Genomic DNA, 24,897 nt, shown 5'->3' on the forward strand with positions numbered 1-24,897 from the left:
GTGTAGCCTGCAATTTCTTTTTTGGTGAATTCTTTTCGGTGATCCTTTGTCCTGGCTGGGTGTTGCTTCATCTTTTGCCTTGTCAGTATTATTTTTTGCTGCAGTGAAGTGGAGACACCAGTGCCTTTCGTTGTCACTGTCGACATTATCAGGTCTGCGAGTCGTGTACCAGTGTTTTACGGTGATGCCGACCCTTGCGTTGGGCATGAGGTGTGCTAGAGATAAGGATGGATCGTCGCAATTTGGCAACAGCAATGATGGTGTCAAATCGTAATGGCCGTGCCGATGGCATGGGAATCGCACATCCCGGAGTGGATGGCAGACAGCCTGAGAAATTAGGCAAGGTTACTGATTGGGTTGATAAAATTCTATGACTAATCCACGAGAGGACAACTTATTAGGACAGGGAAACATTTTTCTCAACTAACCAGCAACACGGCTAATCCATGAATTTCGTACAAAGTTCAGCAAATTTCTATCAAATTCGGTGTTTTAGAATTCAGACACAATCCACAATCCTCAAGGACCTCAATCCACTTGTCCACGAAGCGTACTCTCTGACGGAGAAAAGGAACGAGGTAGATCCTGCTGCGCGGTGGGCCCTGACAGGTGGGGAGGAGATCGGCATCCCCGGGGGGCCACATGCCGGCGTGGCCCACCAACTGAAGCCCGTGGGACCGGCGGTGAAAATCGCCCGGTGACGTCAGGCAGCGCATCACGCACCGGGCACCGGCAAAATCGGCGGAGTCCAGCTCATCCTGCGACACGTGTCGGCGCCCGGCCTGCACGGTGGCCCGGCTTGCGTATGGGCAGGCTCCGTTTCGCTTGGCCCCGGATCGTCTACGGGATGCGTCCTGCCAGCCGTGCATGCCCCTGTGTTCCCTCCCCTGCTTTCAGGGGAACCCCTGATTATCTGTTCCTCATAAAGCATGCATTAGCGTATGTTGTGTTGCAAGAGTGCGTTTTAGTGTTTGTTTCACGTTTCTATTTAGCTTAAAATTAGGATTGGGATGGGGAGATGCATCACATTTATCAGCCCAAATAAAATCTTGCATAAAAGAAATTTTTTTTAAAACGTACTTGTATGAAATCAAATGCACGTTGCCCTTTTTAAAATAAAATTCAGTTGGCCATTGCATTTTCCACTCTTTTTTGCATGTATTGTGAATAATAACGATCTGCCATTATTTATCCACATATATTAATAGTATATATTGACATCACCCTTTGTTGCATTGACTTCATTATGATCATTTCTCTCCTTGATCGCCCTCACTTGATTATCATGATGGTAGCAAAATAAATATTTCGTTTGATATAATGTTTTTGTTGCATTGTGGATTTGGCAACCAAAGAAGTCGAATAATATCGTGTTTCAATACTTTGGTCATCTAATTCAAAACATGTAGGAATGACAACTCTTCCTCCTCAACTCCAAATTAGGCTTCCCTTTGCTGCCTTTTGGCCAGATGGTAATACTGCAAAACAAAAAGAGAAAGCTCATGGATAAAATAAAATGAATGAAACATCATAATTTTTCCCCCCAGCTCCATACCTGCAATTGAAACTCTACACATGCTCTTGCTTCAAAAGAAAAAAAAATACACATAACACATGCAGTGCTAACAAGTTGGCTTCTGCCCATGAATAGAGAATCCAAACGGAGGAAACATGGAAACGAAAATTATTGGCTCCAACCTCCAACTAGCCTCACTCATGCTCTAACTAACTGCTATTGTAAGTTGCAACCCCACTTCCATCTCCCTCTCTCCTCCTGCCACACCTCCTCTAGAATAGGAGTATTTACCACCACTTTCTCTCTCCCCTCTTTCTCCTTTTTCCATCTCTTCCTCCCTCTATATATACACACCTCCACCCTGTTCCTGGGTCCTCTCTTCCACCACCTCCAACCCACTGCAACCCCAAATCTCCATCTCCTTGCAGAAACAAAGAGAGGAGCTCAGACCCAAGAAGCAGAGGCAGCTAGCTTAGCTTTGTTGGAGCCTTGAAGGTGTCCAAGCTGAGGGAGACGACGACGACGGCCGCGACAGGCTAGCCGACCAGCTGCTAGCTAGCTCCCGCGGAGCCGATGGCTAGCGCCGACGTCGACGTCGGGACGGAGCTCAGCCTCGGGCTGCCGGGAGGCGGCGCCGAGGCGGCCAAGGCCGCGAAGAGGGGCTTCGAGGACACCATCGACCTCAAGCTGAAGCTGCCCACCGCCGGCATGGAGGAAGCCGCCGCCGGCAAGCCGGAGCCGGCCGCCGAGAAGGCCAAGAGGCCCGCCGAGGCGGTGGCCGCTGATGCCGAGAAGCCACCCGCACCCAAGTACGTCCTAGTACTACACATCTGCACACATGCTGATTTAATCTGCATGGGATAGGCTTAATTTGACTGCTAGTATTAATTACCATGGGGATTCAATTATTACTACGATGCTAATCTTTCTCTACTCAGAGATAGGGACGTTAATTATGAAATGATCGAAACTTTATTTTCCTTTTTTCCTTGTATATGAAATAAGAAAAGATCCAAAAATAGCGTAATGGCATTTGGTAGAAAGCGTGTGTATGACTTTATGTGCATGTGCCGGGTGTTCTTTGCTCTCCCTTGCCTCCTTTTATTTATTCAAATCTTTATATTTATAGTACGTCGAATAATCTTGGCATATCAACCAGAGACACTTTGAGTAGGGCAAAATATCCATAGAACAGATCCTCTGGCAGAAAGTGCATACGGCGAAACCATTGTGTATGTTCTTTGCCGCTAGTAAAGCGCCGCGCGAATTATCACCAACTTTTTAAGTCAAAACACACGCACATTTGATGCCGGCCTTTGTCGGCAGATTGTCAGAAAAGAATGGTGTACTTGCTTCGCCTTTTGGCAGATTCCATTAGGAAAAGTGGCCTTGCAGTCTTCCTTCTTTATTTTTGCTGAATGAAATGAATGGTTTTACTTAGAAAAATATTTTAAATATCATCAGAAGCACACCTGTTCCCAAGTGATTTCTGAATAATCATGATGGTCATGATTCATGTGGTCTTAACCACATCACATTTTCGTTATACACAACATTAGCATAAAGCAGAGCTGGTTGCAGGCAAGAATATAGTAACATGCATGATCTGGCTGTCTAGATGGGTTTCCCAATCACCCTAGCAAATTATCTTAACTTATTCAAGCTCTAAAGCAGACCTGATACTGAAATTCAAGGAACTATAGCTAAATTTATGTGTTTATATCAGGGCACAAGCTGTGGGTTGGCCACCAGTCCGATCATACCGCAGGAACGTCATGACCGTCCAGACAGTGAAGAGCAAGAAGGAAGAGGAACCCGAGAAGCAGCAGCCCGCTGCCAATGCTAGCAGCAACAGCTCCGCCTTCGTGAAGGTCAGCATGGACGGTGCGCCCTACCTGCGAAAGGTGGACCTGAAGATGTACAACAGCTACAAGGACCTCTCCATTGCTCTGAAGGAGATGTTTAGCACCTTCACAACTGGTAAATCACCACTGGCATGGCCGCATGGGAAACTGCAGTACAAATTGTTGATACCAACTGCTTTGGCAAATTGTGCAAACACAAAGCTGACCAGAACTGATAAGAGCTGCATCGATGATCCATCTTACCAGGGAACAACATGAATGAGGGGAAATTGGTTGATCCAGTGAGTGGTGCCGATGTTGTCACTACTTACGAAGACAAGGACGGTGACTGGATGCTTGTTGGCGATGTCCCGTGGGAGTATGTTCTTCATTCTCATGTGCCTTGTCGATTATAATTCCTGCTTTCATATTTACTGACCCATGATCAGGATGAGATCAAGATGTTCAGACTTCAGTTTCTTATGTTGGATTGTCAATTATAATCCCTGCAGGATGTTTGTCGAGTCATGCAAGCGCCTAAGGATCATGAAGAGTTCTGAAGCCATCGGTCTTGGTCAGTGTCTTCAGCTAAAATTCTCTTCCATTTCAAAATTCACACGTTAATTCTAATCCTCTATTTTTCTACATAAAAAAATGCAGCACCAAGAACCAAGGACAAGTGCAAGAACAAAAGCTGAACAAAATGCAGCGTTAAGATGTTGCGCATTGTGTCATAAGAATGGTGCCCTTGCAGTGTGCTACGGTTTTCCTAGAAATATAATGTGTTTTAATTACTAGTGGAGGGAGCTGTCTTGTTCAATTTGTTCATGGACCAGAAGCAATAATCTATCTGTGTGTAGCTGGATTGGTGTTATGTGATGTCCCCTACCGTGTGTCCCAGAATCTACTTGGTGATTTTATTCCAGTGTTGTTAATCAAGCTTGTGTGATTGTTAAGTAAAGGGCATCAATGAGACTATTATTATTATGGTATCTTGTAAGTTAACCTGTTTGTTAATTGTCAATACAATATTTGGCAATCTGTATGTGATCAAGTGGGGGGAACAGGCCATGTGCGTGGTGATGGGGAATCCATTAGTATAACCCTAGTCTATCTGTCTCTTTGAGTTATTGAGAAGGCTGGGTCTTGAAGCATGATGGCATGATCACAGCATGAAGCTTCCTTGCTCCTGCTAGAGCTATGGTCATACCAAAGCCAAGTACATTGCACACACAAACTAAACCATACTTTATTTCATCGCACATTTATGATTAGGGAAATGTAACCGATATATAAGATGCCAATAGTATTTGGTCTGCAGGGTGTCGAGCATATGATAATATCTTGAAAACAGTATCAAATGATGGGTGTCCTTTTGGGATCACGCAACAATTAATTGAAACCTTCCAAAAATTACGTGGAAGTTATGTGGTGAGAATTACAGGCAGGCTATATGCTTGTGGTGTTGACATGGCTGGCTTAAAGGGCATACCAACATAAAATAGGAACGGCACATTTTCAGAGAAAATCAAGCATTTTGAGAGGATAATACCACATTGCTATACAGAACTAAAATGTAACTGGCTTACATCAAACTGAAGCTTGAGCAATGTACAACTCAGGGAGATCTCACCCTTCCAGGAAGTAGAGCTCTCCCAGTATATGCAGGAGACCAGAAAATATCATATAAATAATCCACATTAACAATTTAATCCTGCACAGCCAATTACTGCAAGTGTTCAATAAAAACTTGCAAGTAAACTTCATCGGTGAATATGAAGCAGGTCCCTCTGAAAGCCATATCCTCAGGAACACATATGGATCCCAACTGGGATAGCACAAACATGGTCAGGATCCATGCTTTTCTAGCCCTGAACAGCCAATTCCTGCAAGTGTTCAATAAAAACTTGCAAGCTAACATCGTCGGTGAAAATGACTTCAGATCCCTCTGAAAGCTGTGTTTTCTGTGTCACAGATGGATTCAACCGAGCAAGCAGAAACCTGGCCTGGCTACCATGCTGATCACACTTTATGAGTTTTGGCACAGGGAAACGATCTACCATAAGAGCCTCCGCATCTACTTCTGGTGCTTCAAGTAGCTTCCGCAAATTTTCGTGGTTCGGGTCCTTGTGATAACCAAGCTTTCTCCACTGAGCAATCTTTGAGCCATAATGAATCACGATATAGAAGTATGAATCAAATAGTAAAATGACATCAGGAGAGATGGAGCTGACATCTAGCAGCACAGGAATAGGTGGTCCATCGAATGAGTATTGGAATAGAGTAGGCTGGATCATGATTAGGGACCCCACAACTCCCTCCCTATTCAACATCAACCTGAAGAAAGCAGTTTCGTCGGGGGAGCTGTTGAAAACATCAATGAACTGTGACCTCCGCAGGTAGTACATGAACTGTGGATACAGGGAAAAATTTGGTGACAACCGAAATGTAGATGGGTCTTCAGGAACATAGTTTCCAAATTTAGCAGTAAAACGGATAAGCATCTTGTCAAGCCATCGTATAACATCTCTAACGTGGTATGTTTCTGCCCTGTAAACAGCAAGCCTGGCCATAACAGCTGCAGCAGCTTCCTGGTCAAACCCTGCAGCAATTTCAGGAGATCGAGGTGCAGCCCATCTTCTTGCTACTGTCGTTACTCTTAGGCGATAACTACCATCACCATGTCGGTACCTTGTCATGAACTGAATAAAAAAGACAGTTGGGGGCTCAGCTTTATGACTGCAATCAACTCGGAAAAAGAAAGCAATGCAGGTCTTGCTGCTCAGTGAACTAGTTTTCCAATAGTTTGTCCCACCCTCACCAATTTCCTTATCACTAACTGAGCTGTTTTTCCTGCGGAGAGAAATGCAGGGACCAAGGGCACCACAAATCTTCACCTCCTTTGATGTCACTATTTCAATTGTAGCATTGAAGTTCATGTTAAGGTAATCAGTACCTTCACGTTTGAACATATGCCTGAAACAACTTTTAAACTGCTCAGACTCAAATGACTCTGTATGCACCATTAAACCCCCAGAAACTTCAATTGGATTCCTCAGCTCTGCAGCCCCAACCTGATCAAGAGAGCAGGCAAATAGATCAAGAACTAATGCATGGTCTGTTAACCTCTTTGCAACTTTCTTATAAAATTCACGTGCTTTGTCAGCGAGCGGTGCACTGCTATTGAATATGTCACGATGAGAACGAATTGCTTTCCCTAGATCAGTTTCCACCACAAGCCCTGGACCAACTGTTGCAGGACCAGATGTGAAGACCATAATCCGACCACCAGTGCTGGGTGAGCAGCAACCTTCCAGAAGAGCAATAGCAGTGGAAATAGCAGCGCCAGTTGCTCTTAAAGGGCGATGCCCACGTGGGCACGCAGACATGGAGCTCAGGTCCTCTATTGCAGATGTGATGTTAAATTCACATTCAGAAACAGGCAGCAAAAATCTCTGTGCTTCAGTGGACCTTGGCATAGCCAACTTGTTGTATCGTGAACGGTGGACACCTAGAAGTTCTTGTATCTGAAATATAAAAAGAAGGCCTTTGAGATAGCAACCACAAGAATTTCAACAGCGCAAGCGATCACAAATGCAGATCACCAAACTTGAAGAAGTTCAAAATACAAGTGAACAAAAATTTACAAGACAACTTTGAGCAGAAGCAACATAGCAAGAGGAAATCTGAACCAAACTTAAAGCTTCCATGACACAATGGGTTTAGATAATGGAAAGTATTCTCCGGATATGCAGTTTACAAATTTCCACATTTTCCCAAACACTATATGTGAGCACAAGAATTTGAAAGAGTCACTATCCTACAGATCAGACATGCTCCAATTATACATCCAGCAACAACTAGCACCTTAGAACACCAAGACGCTGCGCTCCTATAGAAAAGCAAAATTGCAGGAATAAAGCATCCAAGTCAAGAAGAATTTTAGAAACCAAGCCATGTCAAGTTGCTATGCACAATGTCCATTTCACTATTTCAGTAGTAGTACTACCGCACATAACAACTAGAGCAAAACCACTGTAAGACAAAAGTGAACCAAAGATTACATTGCCCCTGCATTTACTGATTGCAAACGGAGTACTTGCTGAATTTCCAAGTTTACATAAAGAGTTAAAAAAACAAACTAGCATGTTAACAACCTACCATTATTCAAATTCAAGACCAGAATTAGAATTTACATGTTTGATAGATCCCCCAGAGCAGGTTTTAAACGTAATGACAAGTGGCTGTTGCAGCATCAGATTATATTCATACTAGAGTGCTGAGCGTTCGCATCAATTGGCCCAGATTCGCACTATTCAGCGTCCTAAGGATCACATTATAAATTCACAAACCTGGTCAGACTCGAGCTCGCGCTCGCCATTGATCACAACCACCCGAGCGCACCCCTCAAATCCGAGATCGTGCACCCACACCGACGCAGCGAAAGTGACGAGCGCCACCCTGACGCCCTCGGGCAGCCCCTGCACGACCCTGCGCACCTCGCCCTTGAGCACGGCGAGCTCCGCCGGCTCCGTGGCGGCGTCCACCACGAACACGAGCGCGGGCGGCCCCGGCCCCCCTGCCTCGGCCGGGTCTGGCGGCAGCGCGTACTCGACGCTGGAGTGCGTGGGGAAGAGCTCGGCGGGGAGCGCGTCGGGCGCCAGGTGTCGCGGGAACGGGTTGGCGCCGGCGCCGCAGAAGGGGCAGGACCATCGCGCGGAGCCGTGGTGCACGCGCGAGAACGGGTTGAGCGCGGCGCCGCACCCGGGGGTCGCGCAGCGGAGCGGCGCGTAGGGGAGCAGCGGGAGGAGGTCGGGCGCCGTGGGGTGCTGCAGCGGCGAGCAGAGGACGGCGGTGGGCACGACAAGGGACGCGGCGGCGGGGGGCGTCGGCGGCCACGAGTGCCACGGCCAACGGAGGCCCTCCACGGCCTCCAGCTCCGCGAAGTCCATCGGAATCGGGCCCCGATCGGGGTGGCGGGCACCGCGGTGGAGTGGACACTAGGGTTTGCCCTTTGCCGCCGTCGTCTTCCAGGGTGCTGCCTTTTTCTCATTTCCTGTGGGTTCCTTTCTTCCTCGGGAGAATTTAGGCTGGATGCTCCCCTTTTTCTGCTTTGTTAACTTCGTCAAAGGGTGGCCGTTGGATCGTCATCGGACAGCTGATCTCCCGTTGTTATTCTCATGCTGTGCTTTATTGTGGCCCATTGGGTAGGTGGATGGAATATGGGCCAGACCTTGGATGCGTGCCGTGTTTGTCCGCCCAATTGAACCCAAACCAGGCCCACATTCGACACGGGTGGCGTTTGACTGACGGTTTGAGAACGAATTCGAGCGTCTTTTTTGCTCAGCAGTAAAACGGAGTACAGTTGTACCAACCCAGCGTCTTTTTCACTTGCGAAAGATTCTACCGACGAAGAAATTCAGACGATGATGACGCGCAACACCTAAACAGTCAGCCATAAAAAGCAATCTTCTTACGTGCACCCGTGCTACATCGTACCGCCGGGCGCCGACCCCGTTGCAGCCTTCCGTACTCGAGCGCGGTGCCGTCACCTTGCAGCAGCGTACCGGCCGGCGGCATCCGTTGCTGTACGGGACTACGGGTGCATGGTCACCTTGGACGCGGCGTGATCCAGTACGGCAGTACCCACCCCCACCTGCTCGGCTGCTCCGGTCCGCTACATGCCTACATCCCACATTCCGTAGTAGGTGTCTGGGGCCTCTGGCGACTGGCACAGGCACCGCATTCCCGAATGTCAACGATCACATGGTGTTTTAATACGCGCTAAACTTTAGCACCTATCGTATCGGATATTTGATACTAATTAGAAGTATTAAATATAGTCTAATTATAAAACTAATTGTACAAATGGAGTCTAATTGGCGAGACAAATCTATTAAACATAATTGATCCATGATTTGGCAACGTGGTGTTACAGTAATCATTTGCTAATGATGGATTAATTAGCCTTAATAGATTCATCTAGCGATTTAGACTCCATCTGTGCAATTAGTTTTGTAATTAGTTCATATTTAGTTCTCCTAATTAGCATCCGAATATCTAATGTGACTCTACTAAAGTTTAACGTCTCGTATCCACGTACTGACAGCGAGGAAATTCTCAAGCCCCGCGGCCCGCCCCAGGCTGCTCTACAATTTATTTATTTGTTTGTTTACAGACCTATCCATCAACAGGATCGCTTTGGGGGTAAATTCATATTTTTCCAAGCTGAGGTCATCCGTACGTCGACGTAGACGCAAATCACCGTCACCGCCACCGGCCGGCAAACACTCCTTTAGCTTTGAGCGGCACCGCACAAAGAGCGGTAATTATTTGGAGGTTTTGATGTGGGTTATTTTTGGCGCGTAGCGTTGCACATCGGTGGACGTGTGGATCCATCCAGAAAATGTGAGTGAGAACTAATAAAGGATTCTTGATTTCGAACTTGTTTAGAGTCGTCTGTGGAATCTACGACCAGAGACAGAGACGTTGCTCTCCGTAGCAGCAAGAGCTCGAGCATACGTACGTACGTACTTAACACTGCTGGCAGCTGTACCTAGCTTTGTTCGCATCACGAAACGGATCTAGTAAGATCCACCCTAATGCGCGTTTTGTTTACGAAGAACTAGGGACACGATGACATGCATGATGCCGTACCTGCAAAGGTAATTTAATTATGTCCGAAGAGCACTTCTGAAATTTCAGCTTCTGAAAAGACCGCGCGACCGCAGCCAGTAAGGCGACCTTCATGACCTTCATGGCTGCCGCGTGCTAACATTGGTCATGTGATATAAAGACAGTAATACAGATAATTTATATTATATAGACTCAGGTGATCAAATATAAATATGATCTTTATACGTTGTTTTGTGACTTTTTGAGAGAATGCAAGGTAGATCCAAGTAAGCACAGGCATCTGTGCAGCTGCTCATCTCATCTCAATGCACATAACAGGACAAAACACAAGATATATAGCTCAACGTTGCATTCTATAGATAAGAATGTTTTAGATACATTAAAGCATGTTCTCTTAAAGTAGGCAGAAGGTTTCAGGTACATTAAAGTAAGTATTAATTAAATTCAGCAAATAATTTCTTCTTTAAAGACTTTATTGTTGCTACATGATCAGCCTTTTCTTCGTCAGACATTAGTTCTACATCTTGCGAGAGAAGACGGTTATAGGTCTCAAACATCCTAGCTTCAGTTTCATACCTTTTTCTTCCTTTTGGTCTTTTGCTGCCTCCTTTTGCTCTTTGGTTGTAAGATGAGCAAGCTTTGCTGCTTCAAGCTTGTCAAATGATAACTTTTGTTGTACTTCCAATACTTTAATCCGGTTTGCATGATCTTCAGATTAGATTCTTCCCAGTGTATGGAGCTCCTCAATATCACTATCACAAACTTTGGACTTGGTTTTATTTTTCTTGACGGTCTTTTTAGCTTGTTTTTGCCCAATTGGTCTAGGGCATTCTACATTCTTCTTGACATCTACAACATCTGAATCTTTACCTGTCACTTCCTTGTCTGAACCTTTCTTTTACGTGATGCATTTAGCCCATCATTGTATGCTACCCACTTTGCCTCATTTTTGACAGCATACCACACATCTATTAAAACAAAAGGTCCAAGTTCATTGTCGTATGCTACCCACTTTGCCTCATTTTTGACAGCATACCACACATCTATTAAAACAAAAGGCCCAAGTTCATTGTCTTCCATATAGAAGTGATGCGCCTTATCAATCCATATTTGATCATTGTATCTACTAGTGAAAACTCTTCGAGCCTTTATCCAAGCATTGTGGAAAAGGTCAGTCCATCTATTAATCTTGTGCCACGTGTCCTTGGCTTGCTTAAGATTTCTTTTCCTATTGCCGGGAGTAGTCTGGTTGTACGTATCAATAACATCAAGCTAATACTAGCCAATACTGCTCATTCTTCCTATCAGTTCCTTGGAATGAGTCCGTCGAATTAAGCAACCAAGAGCTCATCTACAATCGTATAGAAAGTATTATATTGCTACAATTGAATTACAATGTAATTGAAAAACAAAGCAACTGAATTAAGCAACTCACCAACCAGCCTAACATCTTCTTCTTGTGTCCATAGGATTCGCTTCTCAGTCCTAACAAGTTCATCCCCACTATAAATATTAATACACTTATCAATAACCAGTGATGAACGGGGGTTGCTGTTTCTTCATGCAATGGCAAAGTGTCCAAAGGTCGTGGCGGCTTGAATGGGACAAAATGAGAAGGTCCCATTTGAGACATCTGAGAATGATTCTTGATAAAGTTGTGAAGCCACCAGGTGGTGTTGGATCATGATCCCTGCAGAAAATAGTACAATTGGATAAAGGAGTAAATTACTGATATCACATTTAGATGTATCAATATCACTGAACCTAACATACAATTCCTCAATGCCTCAATGTTTAGTTCAATTGTACAGGCATGCGATTCTTAATGTGTTGTTTTGAGCAATCCTGTAGTATTCCTGAAAATACCAAACTAAGCATTCCTGGAAATATCAGTTCAATTGTTCACTTCTATGGCACCCTGAAACTAAGCATTCCTGTAGCAATAGCAGCAATTGAAAATAGTACTGGATGACCAAAGGGGAAAAGAGAGGGGAACAAGAGAAAACACGGATGAAAAATTCTGCATAGTATCATTGAACCTAACATACATTTTAGAGTTCAAAGAATGTATAGGTGGGGCCAAAATTGATACAACAATTTCAAAGATAGAACAATGATGTTAATAAAAATATTTTCAGCTAATAATTCAATGTGATGATCTCTAATATCATACTTACTGATAAAAGGAACAGAATTGACAGTTACAAACAAAGGACTAGCAATTCAGGGCTACAAGAATGCAAAGCAGGGGAAAAAACTGATGCCTCTATCAACCAATTCACAGATAAAGCACTGCTCATAATGAAAGCTTGAGGCAGAACACGAATAAACTTTTTTTGCAATGAATACAGCATGCAACCTGGCATAGATAGCACAATATATGAAATGGAACTATAAATTACAAATGAACGAGAACTTGATAAATGAGCAAAATAATAAGATGCTGATTGATGAATGATGCAAAACAACGGTAGAGACCTAATGTGTTGTAACTACATGAAAGTACTAGTTCAGCCTCAGGTTATGTTTTGAGAGAAATTTCTACTACTCAAAATCATAGGACTAATCAAAATGCTAATGAACAAGCAGTTATCAAAAATTGAGATTGATTTGTTACCATGTTGATGGATCCAAAACTTGAGAACGCATCCATGGATGAGCAATCGAAATACCACTAAGAAAGCTCCATTCGGCAAGACGATGGAGGTTGGGGCGCCGGTGAGGTTGGGTCGCTGAAGGACCATGGCAATTGAAAGGAGACGGTACCTTCTGCTACCGTCGCCGGTGAGGTTGAGGGTGCCTACCTGCTCTACCACGACGGCCGCCACCCCCTTACGTAGCGCCGCCACCGCACCCTTCTGCACTGGCGCTGGTGCCACCCCCTTCTACTGCTTTGCTGACGCCGTCCCCTTCCACTCCTGCAACATGGTAGCCTTCCGCTTCCACCGTGCCTCCGCCTCTAGCAAATCACGTGTCGCCACCGCATCTACACCTCGACTCTTCTTCGATTGAGCTTTAGGGTTGGGGGCAGATTGGGGAGCCGGAGGGGAATCGGTTTTATGGGGGAAATTGACGAGGAGGGAAGGAAAATTGCCGCCATGTTCCCGCGTGGAGGGGAAGCGCTGCAGGGGATCGAGCTTTTCGCCTTCGTCTTCGACAGCGGGGGTGCACAACGGTGCTGGAGCCGGCACTTTGGCTTGTGAGCACGAGCCCCCGCCATCCCTTCGCGAGGCGACAACCCGTCGCCTGACTGAGACGAGGGGGTTTTCGCAAAATCGCCTACTTCTGGACGGCAAAAGACTCCCGTGGTACGTGCCCTAAAAATCAGGCTTTGGAGGAGCGTTGAGCCGGTCAAATCACTCCAATCATGGCGCGGAGAAAGGAACGGTAAATACTCCGACGACTTTACCGAACACCACTGACGCACGAGTTTTGCCTCAACGTCGTTGACATCTCGACGGCGATGGCCGTGCGTCCGCGTGCATGCATGCGTCAGACGGAGGAGGTTACGAACAGATTACACATCAGGCGATCCGAGTAGCCACCCAGTAGCCGACACGCGGCCTCGAGACTCGAGAGGCCGCCGCCCAGGCAGGCAGCGGCCAACACGCGTACGGGGCACGGCGACGCTGATGGCCGCCGCTGCTGACGGCGGTGGACCAGCGGTGGTTCGGCGCCGCGCGCGGGGACGGTGCGGTGATGCGCGAGGGGGGAGAGCGAGACGGGGCGGGCGCCAACCGCCGGAAAAAGAAAGATGCCTCGGGTGCCGTGCGGCGCGCGCCTGCCGCCCGGGCCGCCCCTGAGCCGGCGAGGAAAGCGTGGACCAACAAACTACTAGCTCCGGTGCTCTCCACCGGCTCGGCACGGCACGGCACCGGGGCACCGGGCGCGTGGCAACGGCCAGGGGGGCAATTCTGTGGGCATCGTATTCGGTTGCGGCGCAGGCCCCGCCCCACCGGCCGATCCGCGTCGCCGTCGCGCGCGACCGAGCAACTCGGCGCCGAGCATCTCGTGCCCTCTCGGCGCGCCGTTGACTGACGCTAGCGCAGCGCAACTGACATGAATCTACTACCTCGTCAATGGTTTCGTATGTTCGACGCGACTACGTGAACCTCGGCGGCGATAGATTTTAATTAAAAAAGAAACCTCGGCGATAGTCAATGCTTCTGTTTGAACTTTGTGGCAGCAGGCGTCTACCGTATAGTCAACACACAAGGATTGTTTGCTCTGAGGAAACCGTATGAGATGAAGAGTTGCTACACAAGCATTAGCATCGAACTTTACAAACTTTTTGAAGAAAAAGGGTTAGATGGAAAAGGCCGTATCCAACGTGCCTCAAATAGTAGCCAGTTGTTGCCAGAAACCAAAGTCCATTTTTTATTTTTCAGCTATAGTACCCTCTTGCATACTTCGTAACAATTTGGCATCATGTGTCCTACAGTGGTGATAAAATTCGTACACGCCATCAATAGTACTAAATAGCAAGTAAAAGTTTAGGAATGATGAGAAAATCGTAGAGAATATTGATCAAATACCGTGACGGTTTTGAACCAATAAAAATTCCATTTTTTTATAAAATAACTAAATGTTTGGGCTATAGCAACAATATTCTAAAACAACTAAAATTATCTATGGACAAACACATGTATCCTTTACGAAAAAGATATAGCTAACTTGTGGCTATAGCTGCAGATGGCAGTCGGCAGCTATAGCTAGCGATTTAAGATTCTAAAACTATCCCAATCGTTTGAGGTGGAATTGAGCGAGCCTGTTTTGTTAGGTTTTTTTAGAATCGTTATGGAACATATCTACTCTGCTTTGAGTTAGCGCTATTTATTCAATGATGGATAACATGCTCGCTTACAGTAAGGTGCTCATGGTGATTTCATCGATCTCTTGTATTTTGAAAGTGGCTCGGAAGAATATAGTACTTATGAACATTCACAATGTACATGAGCGTGTAATGTGTTTAAAAAAATATTTGATGAAAAAAACCAAAGCAGGCCACCCATATGAAATATATTAGGGGCTTTACCGCAAAATACCCCGTCAATTCATAAAATAATCGATTATAAGGAAAGCTTTAGCTACCGTGAGCATAATTACGATTCCTTTTTGCATCCCTTCCGCTAACAAACTGATTGCTCGTGCTCGTATTCGTAGATCCACCCATCGCTCGCGCACACACGAACCCTACGGCGCCAGAGCAGCCACACGCCGCATCTCTCCTCTCCTTCCTGCGCTGCTCTGACCCTCTTCTCTTCCTCTCTCTCACTCTCTCTCTCTCCCCTCGTCGCGATTTATTTCGCCGCAAAAATTCCTGTCGTAATAAAGGCCCCTCCGTCCACCGTCCACGTGGGCGGCGGCTGCGTCGGCGGCGTTGGCGGGCGCCGGAGATGTGAGAGCCGCCGCGCCGTTGGAGATGGCTGCGGCGGGGGCGGGGGCCGGGGCCGGGAGCGAGGGGAAGAAGCGGGGCGCGTCGCGGAGCTGGATCCTGTTCGACGCGGCCGGGGAGGAGCGGGTGCTGGACGCCGACAAGTACGCCATCATGCACCGCGTCGACATCAACGCGCGCGACCTCCGCATCCTCGACCCGCTGCTCTCCTACCCTTCCACCATCCTCGGGCGCGAGCGCGCCATCGTCCTCAATCTCGAGGTGCGCCCCCCTTGTCCCGTCCGCCTCGCCAATTCTGAGGTGCCTTTGTGCTGTGAATTGTGTCGTTTTTTGTTCGGTGGACGTTGTGGGAGGAATCGTGGAACAGCCTATGCGGCGCGTTCCCGGAATTACCTGAATTCCCGTTCCTTTTGCTGATGTTTGGGTGCTTTGTGGCTAGATGGCGCTGCGAATTGTTGAGTGGTTGAATCAAGTTTTTAGTAGGCTTGACTGATCCCCTAGTTGCGGGTGACTTTTCGCGATATTTTCTGATGGCTTGGTTTTGCAATTATGGTGAAGGGCGCTGGTTACTTGCTGCTGCTGCTTTTTGTCAGGAAGTAAAAGGCAGTTTCTAACTACTTTTTTCCCTTTGTTTTGATGGAATCTTTATCTGTGGCTGGAGCAGCATATAAAGGCGATCATCACTTCCGAGGAGGTAATTTTGAATTTTACTGCTTATTTCTCGGTTGTGTTGTTTAGCTGCTCGGAGCTTCCAATTTTTTTCTTCTCATAATCTGGACTCTAGAGTAATACAGATTTCTGTGAGCAAAACTTGGAATATCACTCGTGTTATCTTGGATGATTAGATAGCCATAATTCCATATTTCCATAGTTTATTTGATGGAACTGAGGATCTTAAATATCCCTTTCTTAGCTGTGGTAGATGTGGTAACTCACAGCTCTTGTGTTTGGTTTGGCTCAGGTTTTGCTTAGGGATCCATCTGATGAGAATGTAATCCCTGTAGTAGAGGAGCTCCGGAGGCGCTTAGCACCATCAAGTGCCACACAACATGATGGAAAGGAGAACTTAAGTGGCCAGCATGATGTGGAAGGGGCAGAAGAAGATGGTGAGTTGGGCATTGCCACTCTTTGTCAAATGCTTGTGGTAGAAGTACACTTCTATATTTGTGTAATGTAGTTACCTTTTTTAACATCTGTCCCTCTTGTATTCCATTTTCCTTTGATGCCTACCCCAACTTGCTTGTGGCTGAAAGGCTATGTTGTTGTTGTTGTTGCCCAAGAATTGGAACAAACAAGCAAGGAAATGTTTTCAGATATACAAACTATACAAGGAGTAAATGGACGTAAAACTTTTCATTGAGATATGGGCATGCCATTGTCTTTCTTTCTTTCTTTTTTAATCTGTGTGCTTGTCTTGGGACATTCTTACGACATGTTAGTCCAAGTAGAAAAGTCCAGAGTATATAGCCATGGCACTTGCCACCTAACTGTGGTATTGTAATGCACTAGTGCCCTATCCAGGTCTCCTTGCACTGGGCCAATAATGTTGTATGGCTCTCTTCTCTCTTAATTATGTTCATTGGACTTCTTCTAGGAGTTTGGGATAAATGAAACTATGAAAGCGACTTGAGATATCCAAATTATGATTTGTTTGGGATGTGCGTGCCTGCCCACATGTCTATTTCTTTTCTTTTCTAAAAAAAAAGATGATCGTGAAGAACGACTAAGGTTGACCAGAGAATATTAACATATTTCTAGTGATCTAGTCAACCTTATTCTGTTCATTTATGTGACCTTTCTGTTTCATTTCAGTAAATTGATCCTAGATTTTTTTTAGTTGGTCTACTGTATAAAAACAAACTACAGTTGACATGCCATTTGGAGCCACATCTTGACCCCCTTGGGTAAATCGATGGCAAACATTCTATCTGTGCAATTGGTTCATGCTAGATAAAAGTACAACAAAACCCTGGCCATTGTTTCACTTATGTTTATTCTGGTTGGAATATTTTGGTAGTTCTGGTTAAGTCTTTTATTTATCTTACTGGATTTCCATAGTAGTTGTACACAATTCATTAACATCCTGCAATCTGATTTCATGAACTCCAGAATCTCCATTTGAGTTCCGTGCACTGGAGGTTACTCTGGAAGCAATCTGCAGTTTCCTTGATGCACGCACTACTGAGCTTGAGACTGATGCTTACCCAGCTTTGGATGAATTGACATCCAAGGTGAGTGGATGTGCTAGCATACCGCGTTCCATTAGTATGAACTTGATTAGAGCATTCTAGCACGTTTAATAAAGTTCAAGCATCCTAGACACATGATCTGATTTATTTTAAATAATATTTGAAAGATATGCTAACTACAGGGTGCAGAAATGTTCTATTATACAATTTTTTTCTCATAAGTGAAATTTGAATACACACACACACACACACAGAGAGAGAGAGAGAGAGAGAGAGAGAGAGAGAGAGACATTGGATAAAGGAATTCTGTACAATCATCTTTCAGTTTCTTATCTGTTGGGAACTAAGGGAGTTAGCATCGTTTGGTGGAAATGGCTGCACATAAAGATAACAAAAGATTGCAACAACAGTTACCTCGATACTCTACCTCCCTTCTTTCATAGATATTTTGACATTGATTTGGTAGCAATCAAATTTACATGATGGTTATAATGCTAAAAAAGTACTTAAATTGTTATTTTTGCAAGCACGCTAGTATGAAATGTGAAAACATAGACTATAAACACAGTTTTCAATTCATCCTAACAGATAATCTGCTGTACGATTAAGTTTCATTCACTTCCAACATGATGTTAGCTAAGTTGCATGGAGGAACCCCACAAGAAACTAAAGCTGCATTTATGAATATTATTGACAAACCTGCAAATCTATCTCCTTGACAACATCACACGCTTCCAAGTTTCAGTATACCCATGAAGGCACATTAGTCTAAGATCTTTCTAATTCCTTGTTACATCCTCTTCATACATTCTGTGTAGCAATTTCTCCATATTTTATCCACATTAAGCTGAGCTGTTGTGGACCTCACAGATCAGCAGCCGCAACTTGGATAGGGTGCGAAAGTTAAAAAGTGGCATGACAAGATTGACAGCAAGGGTTCAGAAGGTCTGGTTCCTGTTTATTGTGTTCCATTTGGTTTGCTATCAGATACAATTTCGTACATTAAAACTTTTGCATATTTTCTTTATAATGTGGATCAGTTGTTCCATTCACTGTGTTCCAAATGTCTTGCAATCTCAGTTCCTTTGCTTTGCGCAAGCTTAGTTCTGATTATGAGCATGTCACTGTAAGAGGCTATACAGTTGTGATGGAAAGCAACTATGTTCTTTGGTCTTTTGGAATTGACAGGCTTAGAAGTTAGAACTGACTTTAGGGATCAGGAAATTTTTTTTCTAGTAGGTTCAATTGCTTACAACATTTCTGTATTTTACAATGTTGAGTATTTAATTTTCAGAAACAAAGAGCAAACTTCTGATTCTGAACCTGTGTTAAATTATCTGAGTTTTTTGAACTAACAAATTTTGTTTAGCTTTCTGAGTAAGATGTTCACAATGAAGCCATATTTAAGCTAATTATTTTATATATCTTGGATTTGTGTTGTTTTATTCTGTGATATTACTATTCTTGTTAATGGTGATAAGACTACTAGCACTCTTGTTATGGTTTTGTCCATAAACAAAAGGTATCACAAGATACTCTCTATTTGCCAGGTGAGAGACGAGCTTGAACAGTTATTGGATGACGACGACGACATGGCTGATCTTTACTTGTCTAGAAAGTTGGCTGGGGCATCTTCCCCTGTCAGTGGTTCTGGAGGACCAAATTGGTTCCCTGCATCCCCAACTATTGGTTCAAAAATATCAAGAGCAAGCAGAGCCAGTGTTGCTACTGTACATGGAAATGAGAATGATGTGGAAGAGCTAGAGATGTTGCTAGAGGTAATTTATATGTTGCTCCTTTGCCTGAAGGCCATACTATCAGTTGTCATTATCTTTGGTCAAAGTACTTAAAGTTACTTCAATTTGCAGGCATATTTCATGCAAATTGATGGCACTTTAAACAAATTGACAACGGTAAGTTGGCCCTGCAGATTTTAACTTTACAACATCACAATGGACTAGCAAAGCTTGCCCACATGCTGCTGTTCAAGAGGGTGCTGTTTACATTCTAATGTCAAGAGAACTTTTAGGATTTACCCCTGTCTTCACGTTGTATTTGTCTGACACTTTTTCAGCTGAGAGAGTACATTGATGACACAGAAGATTATATCAATATCCAGGTAATGTTTCCTCGTACATGCGCATACTGTCTTTATGTTTTAACATCCATTTAGTAACTAAATATCTTTTGTTTTCTCTTTCTTTTTTTGCCGTGCAGCTTGATAACCACCGTAATCAGTTGATTCAGGTAATTTACAACACAAGACCTCATCATGTAACTTGTAGCTAGAGATGTATGGACTTCAGAAATACAGATTGGTTTTCTAGACAAGTGGCTCATCAGTAGTTCCATTCCCATATTTCTGTCATATTACCCAACCAAAGTCTTTTACTAATTCTTGTTGCATTGTAGCACTCTGTTAGAGTGATATTTTTTCCTTTGCTCCCTGCAGCTAGAGTTATTCTTGAGTTCTGGGACTGTCTGCCTGTCGCTGTACTCTTTGGTTGCTGGAGTCTTTGGTATGAACATACCGTACACCTGGAACGACAACCATGGATATGTCTTTAAATGGGTTAGTTGCTGCTTACAATATGACACGCTATATGATATAATTGAATTGTCTGATCGATGATGTGTTTGCTTGCTGTAACTCGTTCCTCTTGTGACAGGTGGTTCTCGTATCAGGGCTTTTTTGCGCCTTTATGTTTGTCTCCATTGTTGCTTATGCGAGGCACAAGGGTCTCGTTGGATCCTGAACAGCTGAAATAACCGCAGCTTGCTTCCCTCAACTGTAAATTGAGCTAGAGAGCATCGACTTTGCGGGGCAATTCATCTCTTGTACCAAATTCATTAGTATCAAATTGGGGATGTTGAATAGGGTCAATAAATAGAAAGAAGTTAATGCAAAAGAAATATATGGTAATTGTTATCAAAGTCTGTTGTTAACCAGGTAGCTCTTTCTGAAACGATTTCATAACTACTGCACGGGTGCCTCTGCATTCTCTCTCACTTTTAGTTTAGAAATGCCTCGTGAGGGTTGGTTAGATTTTTGTCACGTATCTAAGCTATTTATTCTGGATGACGTGTGTTTGCATCTGGTGAAGCTCCCTTTCCCATCTGGAATTTAAACCACTGCTTGTGACATTTCTGAATGAGTGGTAACACGATGGTACTAACAAATGCGACTATTTTTCTCGTGCGATTTGAGTTGTGAAGCGCTTTTAACCTTCTGCAACCTGATCTTTTCTACTGGACGCGTCTCACGCCGGTTTAAAACCTCTCTTTCTCGAGTAATCTAGTACAGTATGGAGTGTAGAGCAGAGCAGATGTGAACTATCAGCACGCGACAAGTACAAACTAGACTGCTTCATCATGTTTTTTTTTCCTCGAACGACAGCTTCGGCGAACACAAGCAGCTACAAGGCCCAAGGCCCAGAAACTGAGACACTTCCGGGAGGAAGCCCATCCGAATCCGATATATATACTTTTGTTCGGCGAGGGCTTTATTTAGTGCCCTTTTCTTCCTTATTTGGATTGCATTTGCCGCAGGCGGAGCTAGGCGAGATTAAATTTGGCGAGGATATGGTTGAGCTTCTCCTTGGACAGCGGCTGCTCACACACAGATGCAGACATTATCAGGAGATGGTTCCAAAAGAAATGGTTATTCAACTCATCAGAGATTCAGAGCTGCATGCTCAAATTTGCACTGCCCACTTTCCCCTCTACAAGAGTGAGAAGTGCCAGCGCATCACAGCGCCACGTGCACGGCGAGTTGGCTCACCTTGGGCGTGAAGTCGTCGGCCCCGGCCTTGATGAACGCGTCGACGTCGGCGGCGAGGCTGTCGCTCGACAGCCCGACGATCGGCGTCGTCACGCCCAGGGCCCGGATCTGCCTAGTCGCCTGCACGCACGCCGGTGCCAGCCGGCGCGGGGCCATAGCCAGTCAGCTCGACGTACCAGTCAAACGCCATAGCGCACGCACGCACCTCGTGTCCGTCCATGACGGGCATCTGCCTGTCGGCGAGGATGAGGTCGTAGGCGCCGCCCTCCCGCACGCGCCGCACCGCCTCGGCGCCGTTCCCCGCCTCGTCCAGCTCCACGCCGCCGACGGCCTTCATAAGCGCCCTCGCCAGAACCTGCGCGCCCAGGGCGTGTTGCACCGGCGATCATCGAGCATATATATGTATCCAACATTCCAACGAGAGTTGGTGCATGCGCGCCCGTACGTAGGAACATACCCGGTGGATCTCCTCGTCCTCGACGAGGAGGACCCTGATGGTCACCTTGCGCTCCGCCGCCGCGCTCGCCGCGCCCGCCATCACCGGACGCTTGGCTACCAGACTACAGAGTAAGACCGATGCTGCTGCCGCCGCCGCTGGCCGTAGTAGCTAGCCAAGCGCGCGGTGGTAGTTTTAGTTACCAGCTAGCTGCCCGGCCGGCAAGGCGTTTAAGTATCCGGCGGGAGATTCCGGCGCGCAGATGGCTGTGCCTGGCGGGACAACAACGTTGCGAGGAGTATGCATGGGAGGGATCTCCACGCAATCTACCGGTGCCCGCCCCGTTTCGGCAAACCCGGAAAGGCTCCATGTGCCCTAGCCTTAATTCCGTTCGTCGATTGCGCTGCGGTTCGTTCACCCAGTGATCATCATCCCCCGATCCGGAGGCGTACTACACGAGCACGGAACGTGCCCGATCAAGTCGATCGGTGGCGTCCAAAAGCACCGCACGACGAGAGGTTGCGTGGCGTGGTTACTGCGATCTGGCTGCCCGTGTTACCGCTTTTGAGAGGGGGAGTGGCGGTTGGAGCCGCGGATCGTCGGCCTCGGCTGTTTGCCCGGACTGATGCTAGACTTGGCGGACCTGGACCTGGACGGCCCTGCCGCGTCGTCTGCTAGCAGCAGTAGGAGGAAGTAGCCGCCTAATCCCTGCGGGCCGGGGCTCAAGATCTTTTCTTTCATTCAGGGCTCGTGTCGTGTCGATATGCCTTGATCGGACGATCGATGGCGGTGAGGCAGCAGAGGTAGCTGCAGCGAGCGTTAGGCTCTGGTGATGGAACATGGAATGGAGGAAGTAGGGACTAGGGAGCGCGTAGCAACGCCCCTGTTTTGCATCACATCACCACCATTCGTCGTCGTTTACTGATTCTGGGCCAAATTATGGGCTGTTAGTCATGGCTGACATCAAAACGGGCCCGGCGGGCTGACTTCCCAATAGGCAGGCCCTCCTTTTTCAGTCGGGCAAAGAAAGCCCAGTAGGCCCACGAGCCCACGAGGCCACCACTAGAAAGCTTCTTCTCTCCTGACCGGCTGACCCGCCGCCCGCCAAGCACCACGAGCAACGTGTCACGTACGTGCTCGGCACGAGACCAGGAGGATGCGGTCAGTTGCCACGCCTGTCACCCGCCAACGCTCAGCCCGCCGCCCACGCGCACGTAGCCACGTACCTGCTCGGCTGCTCTAGCTCGGCCGTTCGCCTACCGCGTCCGGCGACCGGCACGGACGTGCTACCTCAGACACCCGAGCGCGCTCCCCCTCGCTGTCTCCCTCGCTGCACGCACGCGGCGGCCCAGCGCCAGCAGGACCTCGCTGCTGGCGGCACGGCAGCCGCGCCGGCCTGAACTTCGGCACCGCCTCGCGGGCGCCGGGCGTGCGCACGTACGGCGCCGCCCGGCCTCCGGCCTCCGATCCTGATGCTCGGTCGACGACGCGCCAGATCCTCGGGCGCCCGGCCGGCCGAGACGCCGCGGATCGATGTCCTGTGTCCAAGGCGGTCAGGTTAGCTGAAGCCACCACACCACGACCAAGCAGCCTGATGACCAGATTATGCTGGAGCGTGGAGCCTCTCTGCTGAACTGAACTGCCCGTACAGCAAGTACGGTGGGCAACCGGACATCACAGTCAGAATGCTGCTGGACACTCTAGCCGCACGCGGCATCTCCTCTGTGTCCCTCTCGTTGTCGCGGAGACGACTCCTTTCTACTGCCAGTGCCTAGTTGACCGTGCATGCTAAATCCACACAGACCGGCCGGAGCACCCACTTGATCGTGCGTGATGCAATTTGCAATGACCGTGTTCTTGGCAGACGTTGCCTTTCTCCTTCCTTTCATTTTTTTTAATCTGAAAATCAAGATCCTCAGTGTTAGAGGTCAGAAGAGCGTGACCTGTGCTGCACATCCATTCCACTTGGCAGCAATAACAGAAACCACATTTAGCTGCCGTGCGTTGCATACTCAGCTGATTCACTGTTCTGTTCTATAGAACTGCAGTCTGCAGTGCCTTGAGAGCTCACTCAGATTGAGACTACTGGCTTTGTTGGGTGGTTGCAGAGAGTACGGGCAGGCTACTCCTGTCTGCTAAATGCTGCTCCCTTCAACCGCCGTCAGAAAAGGTCGGTCGAGGCCTCGAGGGCTCGAGGCGAGGAGCAGAGGCGCAGGCAAAACCGGGTGCAGCCGCAGCCACGGGCGCTGGACCAGGACCACTGCCATGGGGGGTCCCCTGCTCCCCTCTTCACGTTTCATGATCATCAGTGGCCTGGCCTGTGGTTAGACGAGCCAAAATGCAGTACCCTACCCTGGCAGGTTTTGAAGGAGTACTACCAAAACTATTCGGCAAGTTACTTGTCCCCCCGCTAATTCTGGTCTTATTATATTATTAAAGTTGTTAAAGATATGATACATGTCTCTTTCACCCGTTGTCATCATAGCCAAGAGACCTGATTTATTCTTTTCCCTCTCTGTTTTTTTTTGTATGTGAGAGATAATCTGAGAGCTTCGGGTGCATATATCTCTGAAAAAAAACCAAAGAGACGTTACTGTAAAAGCAGTTGCAGAAAACTGCCTTCCAGCCACAGCTACAGCCGGCGGACCTACCAATCGCTCCATCAGATATGGTCACTAGCAGACGGACACGGTATTGTCTGTGGCATTATTTTGGGGGCCCGTTTTATTATGAAACACTAGGGTGTTTCTAAGCCACCCAACAATCATTTTTTTACCACTAGATAAAATTATACCGCTGGCTTCATTTTCAAACTCCAAACGCTCTTCTTTCTCAAACTTTCTTCCATAGCGTCGAATCAATTGAGAATGCAGCTTCACCGACCTCCTCTCATCTCTTCACACTGTTGGATCTACATAGTGCTAACCCAATCATTGTGAATCCTCCATCCTGCCATTGCCCACCAGGTCTCTTCCTCCTCCCACGATTGGCAACAACTGCCGATCGCCCATCCTACACCTACTACCACCGACAAAGTGGCGTACTTTCTCCTAGCATTCCCTTTGGGCTCGAGGATCAAGGATCCTCTCCAAAAACTCCA

At 46.7% G+C, this 24,897-nt stretch overlaps 4 protein-coding genes across 5 annotated transcripts; 2 read left to right on the top strand and 2 right to left on the bottom strand.

Moving 5' to 3' along the window:
• Positions 1-1,848: 1,848 nt before the first annotated feature.
• On the top strand, positions 1,849-4,399 carry LOC101785631 (auxin-responsive protein IAA13). Its single transcript, XM_004981763.4, has 5 exons — positions 1,849-2,325; positions 3,243-3,496; positions 3,628-3,739; positions 3,873-3,934; positions 4,021-4,399. Exons 1-5 carry the CDS (start codon positions 2,090-2,092, stop codon positions 4,056-4,058), a joined length of 702 nt encoding a protein of 233 aa, XP_004981820.1. The 5' UTR covers positions 1,849-2,089; the 3' UTR covers positions 4,059-4,399.
• LOC101784695 (protein transport protein sec23-1) lies at positions 3,748-8,423 on the bottom strand. 2 transcript variants are annotated; one of them, XR_215777.2, is made up of 3 exons: positions 7,713-8,423; positions 4,950-6,887; positions 3,748-3,779 (listed from the first exon to the last, which is right to left on the bottom strand). XR_215777.2 is itself a non-coding variant. In XM_004981761.4 (2 exons), exons 1-2 carry the CDS (start codon positions 8,310-8,312, stop codon positions 5,226-5,228), a joined length of 2,262 nt encoding a protein of 753 aa, XP_004981818.1. In that variant the 5' UTR covers positions 8,313-8,423; the 3' UTR covers positions 4,882-5,225. The 2 variants fall into 2 exon arrangements, 1 of the variants encoding a protein (XP_004981818.1); XM_004981761.4 differs by lacking the exon at positions 3,748-3,779 and having other exon boundaries at positions 4,882-6,887.
• Positions 8,424-15,135: 6,712 nt separating this feature from the next.
• LOC101786307 (magnesium transporter MRS2-I) lies at positions 15,136-20,639 on the top strand. The gene is made up of 11 exons (XM_004981764.4): positions 15,136-15,652; positions 16,056-16,085; positions 16,353-16,497; positions 17,501-17,622; positions 18,451-18,525; positions 19,131-19,358; positions 19,449-19,493; positions 19,655-19,699; positions 19,798-19,827; positions 20,033-20,152; positions 20,250-20,639. Exons 1-11 carry the CDS (start codon positions 15,419-15,421, stop codon positions 20,334-20,336), a joined length of 1,161 nt encoding a protein of 386 aa, XP_004981821.1. The 5' UTR covers positions 15,136-15,418; the 3' UTR covers positions 20,337-20,639.
• Positions 20,640-20,950: 311 nt separating this feature from the next.
• On the bottom strand, positions 20,951-21,899 carry LOC101755145 (two-component response regulator ORR41). The gene is made up of 4 exons (XM_004986188.2): positions 21,819-21,899; positions 21,567-21,716; positions 21,362-21,481; positions 20,951-21,189 (listed from the first exon to the last, which is right to left on the bottom strand). Exons 1-4 carry the CDS (start codon positions 21,897-21,899, stop codon positions 21,136-21,138), a joined length of 405 nt encoding a protein of 134 aa, XP_004986245.1. The 3' UTR covers positions 20,951-21,135.
• Positions 21,900-24,897: the final 2,998 nt, after the last annotated feature.

The sequence above is a fragment of the Setaria italica genome, chromosome IX (assembly GCF_000263155.2).
Source record: "Setaria italica strain Yugu1 chromosome IX, Setaria_italica_v2.0, whole genome shotgun sequence".
Lineage (NCBI taxonomy): Eukaryota > Viridiplantae > Streptophyta > Magnoliopsida > Poales > Poaceae > Setaria > Setaria italica.

What these genes read in the sequence shown, in the direction of transcription:
- LOC101785631 (XM_004981763.4), top strand. Translation starts at nt 2,090, where the DNA reads ATGGCTAGCGCCGACGTCGACGTCGGGACGGAGCTCAGCCTCGGGCTG. An exon ending in GAGAAGCCACCCGCACCCAA is followed by an intron (nt 2,326 to 3,242) that starts GTACGTCCTAGT and finishes TGTTTATATCAG; the next exon opens with GGCACAAGCTGTGGGTTGGC. An exon ending in TTCTGAAGCCATCGGTCTTG is followed by an intron (nt 3,935 to 4,020) that starts GTCAGTGTCTTC and finishes AAAAAAATGCAG; the next exon opens with CACCAAGAACCAAGGACAAG.
- LOC101784695 (XM_004981761.4), bottom strand. Translation starts at nt 8,312, where the DNA reads ATGGACTTCGCGGAGCTGGAGGCCGTGGAGGGCCTCCGTTGGCCGTGG. An exon ending in GCGAGCTCGAGTCTGACCAG is followed by an intron (nt 6,888 to 7,712) that starts GTTTGTGAATTT and finishes TTTATATTTCAG; the next exon opens with ATACAAGAACTTCTAGGTGT.
- LOC101786307 (XM_004981764.4), top strand. Translation starts at nt 15,419, where the DNA reads ATGGCTGCGGCGGGGGCGGGGGCCGGGGCCGGGAGCGAGGGGAAGAAG. An exon ending in GGAAGGGGCAGAAGAAGATG is followed by an intron (nt 16,498 to 17,500) that starts GTGAGTTGGGCA and finishes CATGAACTCCAG; the next exon opens with AATCTCCATTTGAGTTCCGT. An exon ending in ACCGTAATCAGTTGATTCAG is followed by an intron (nt 19,828 to 20,032) that starts GTAATTTACAAC and finishes TGCTCCCTGCAG; the next exon opens with CTAGAGTTATTCTTGAGTTC.
- LOC101755145 (XM_004986188.2), bottom strand. Translation starts at nt 21,899, where the DNA reads ATGGCGGGCGCGGCGAGCGCGGCGGCGGAGCGCAAGGTGACCATCAGG. An exon ending in AGGACGAGGAGATCCACCGG is followed by an intron (nt 21,717 to 21,818) that starts GTATGTTCCTAC and finishes CTGGGCGCGCAG; the next exon opens with GTTCTGGCGAGGGCGCTTAT. An exon ending in CCGTCATGGACGGACACGAG is followed by an intron (nt 21,482 to 21,566) that starts GTGCGTGCGTGC and finishes GCGTGCGTGCAG; the next exon opens with GCGACTAGGCAGATCCGGGC.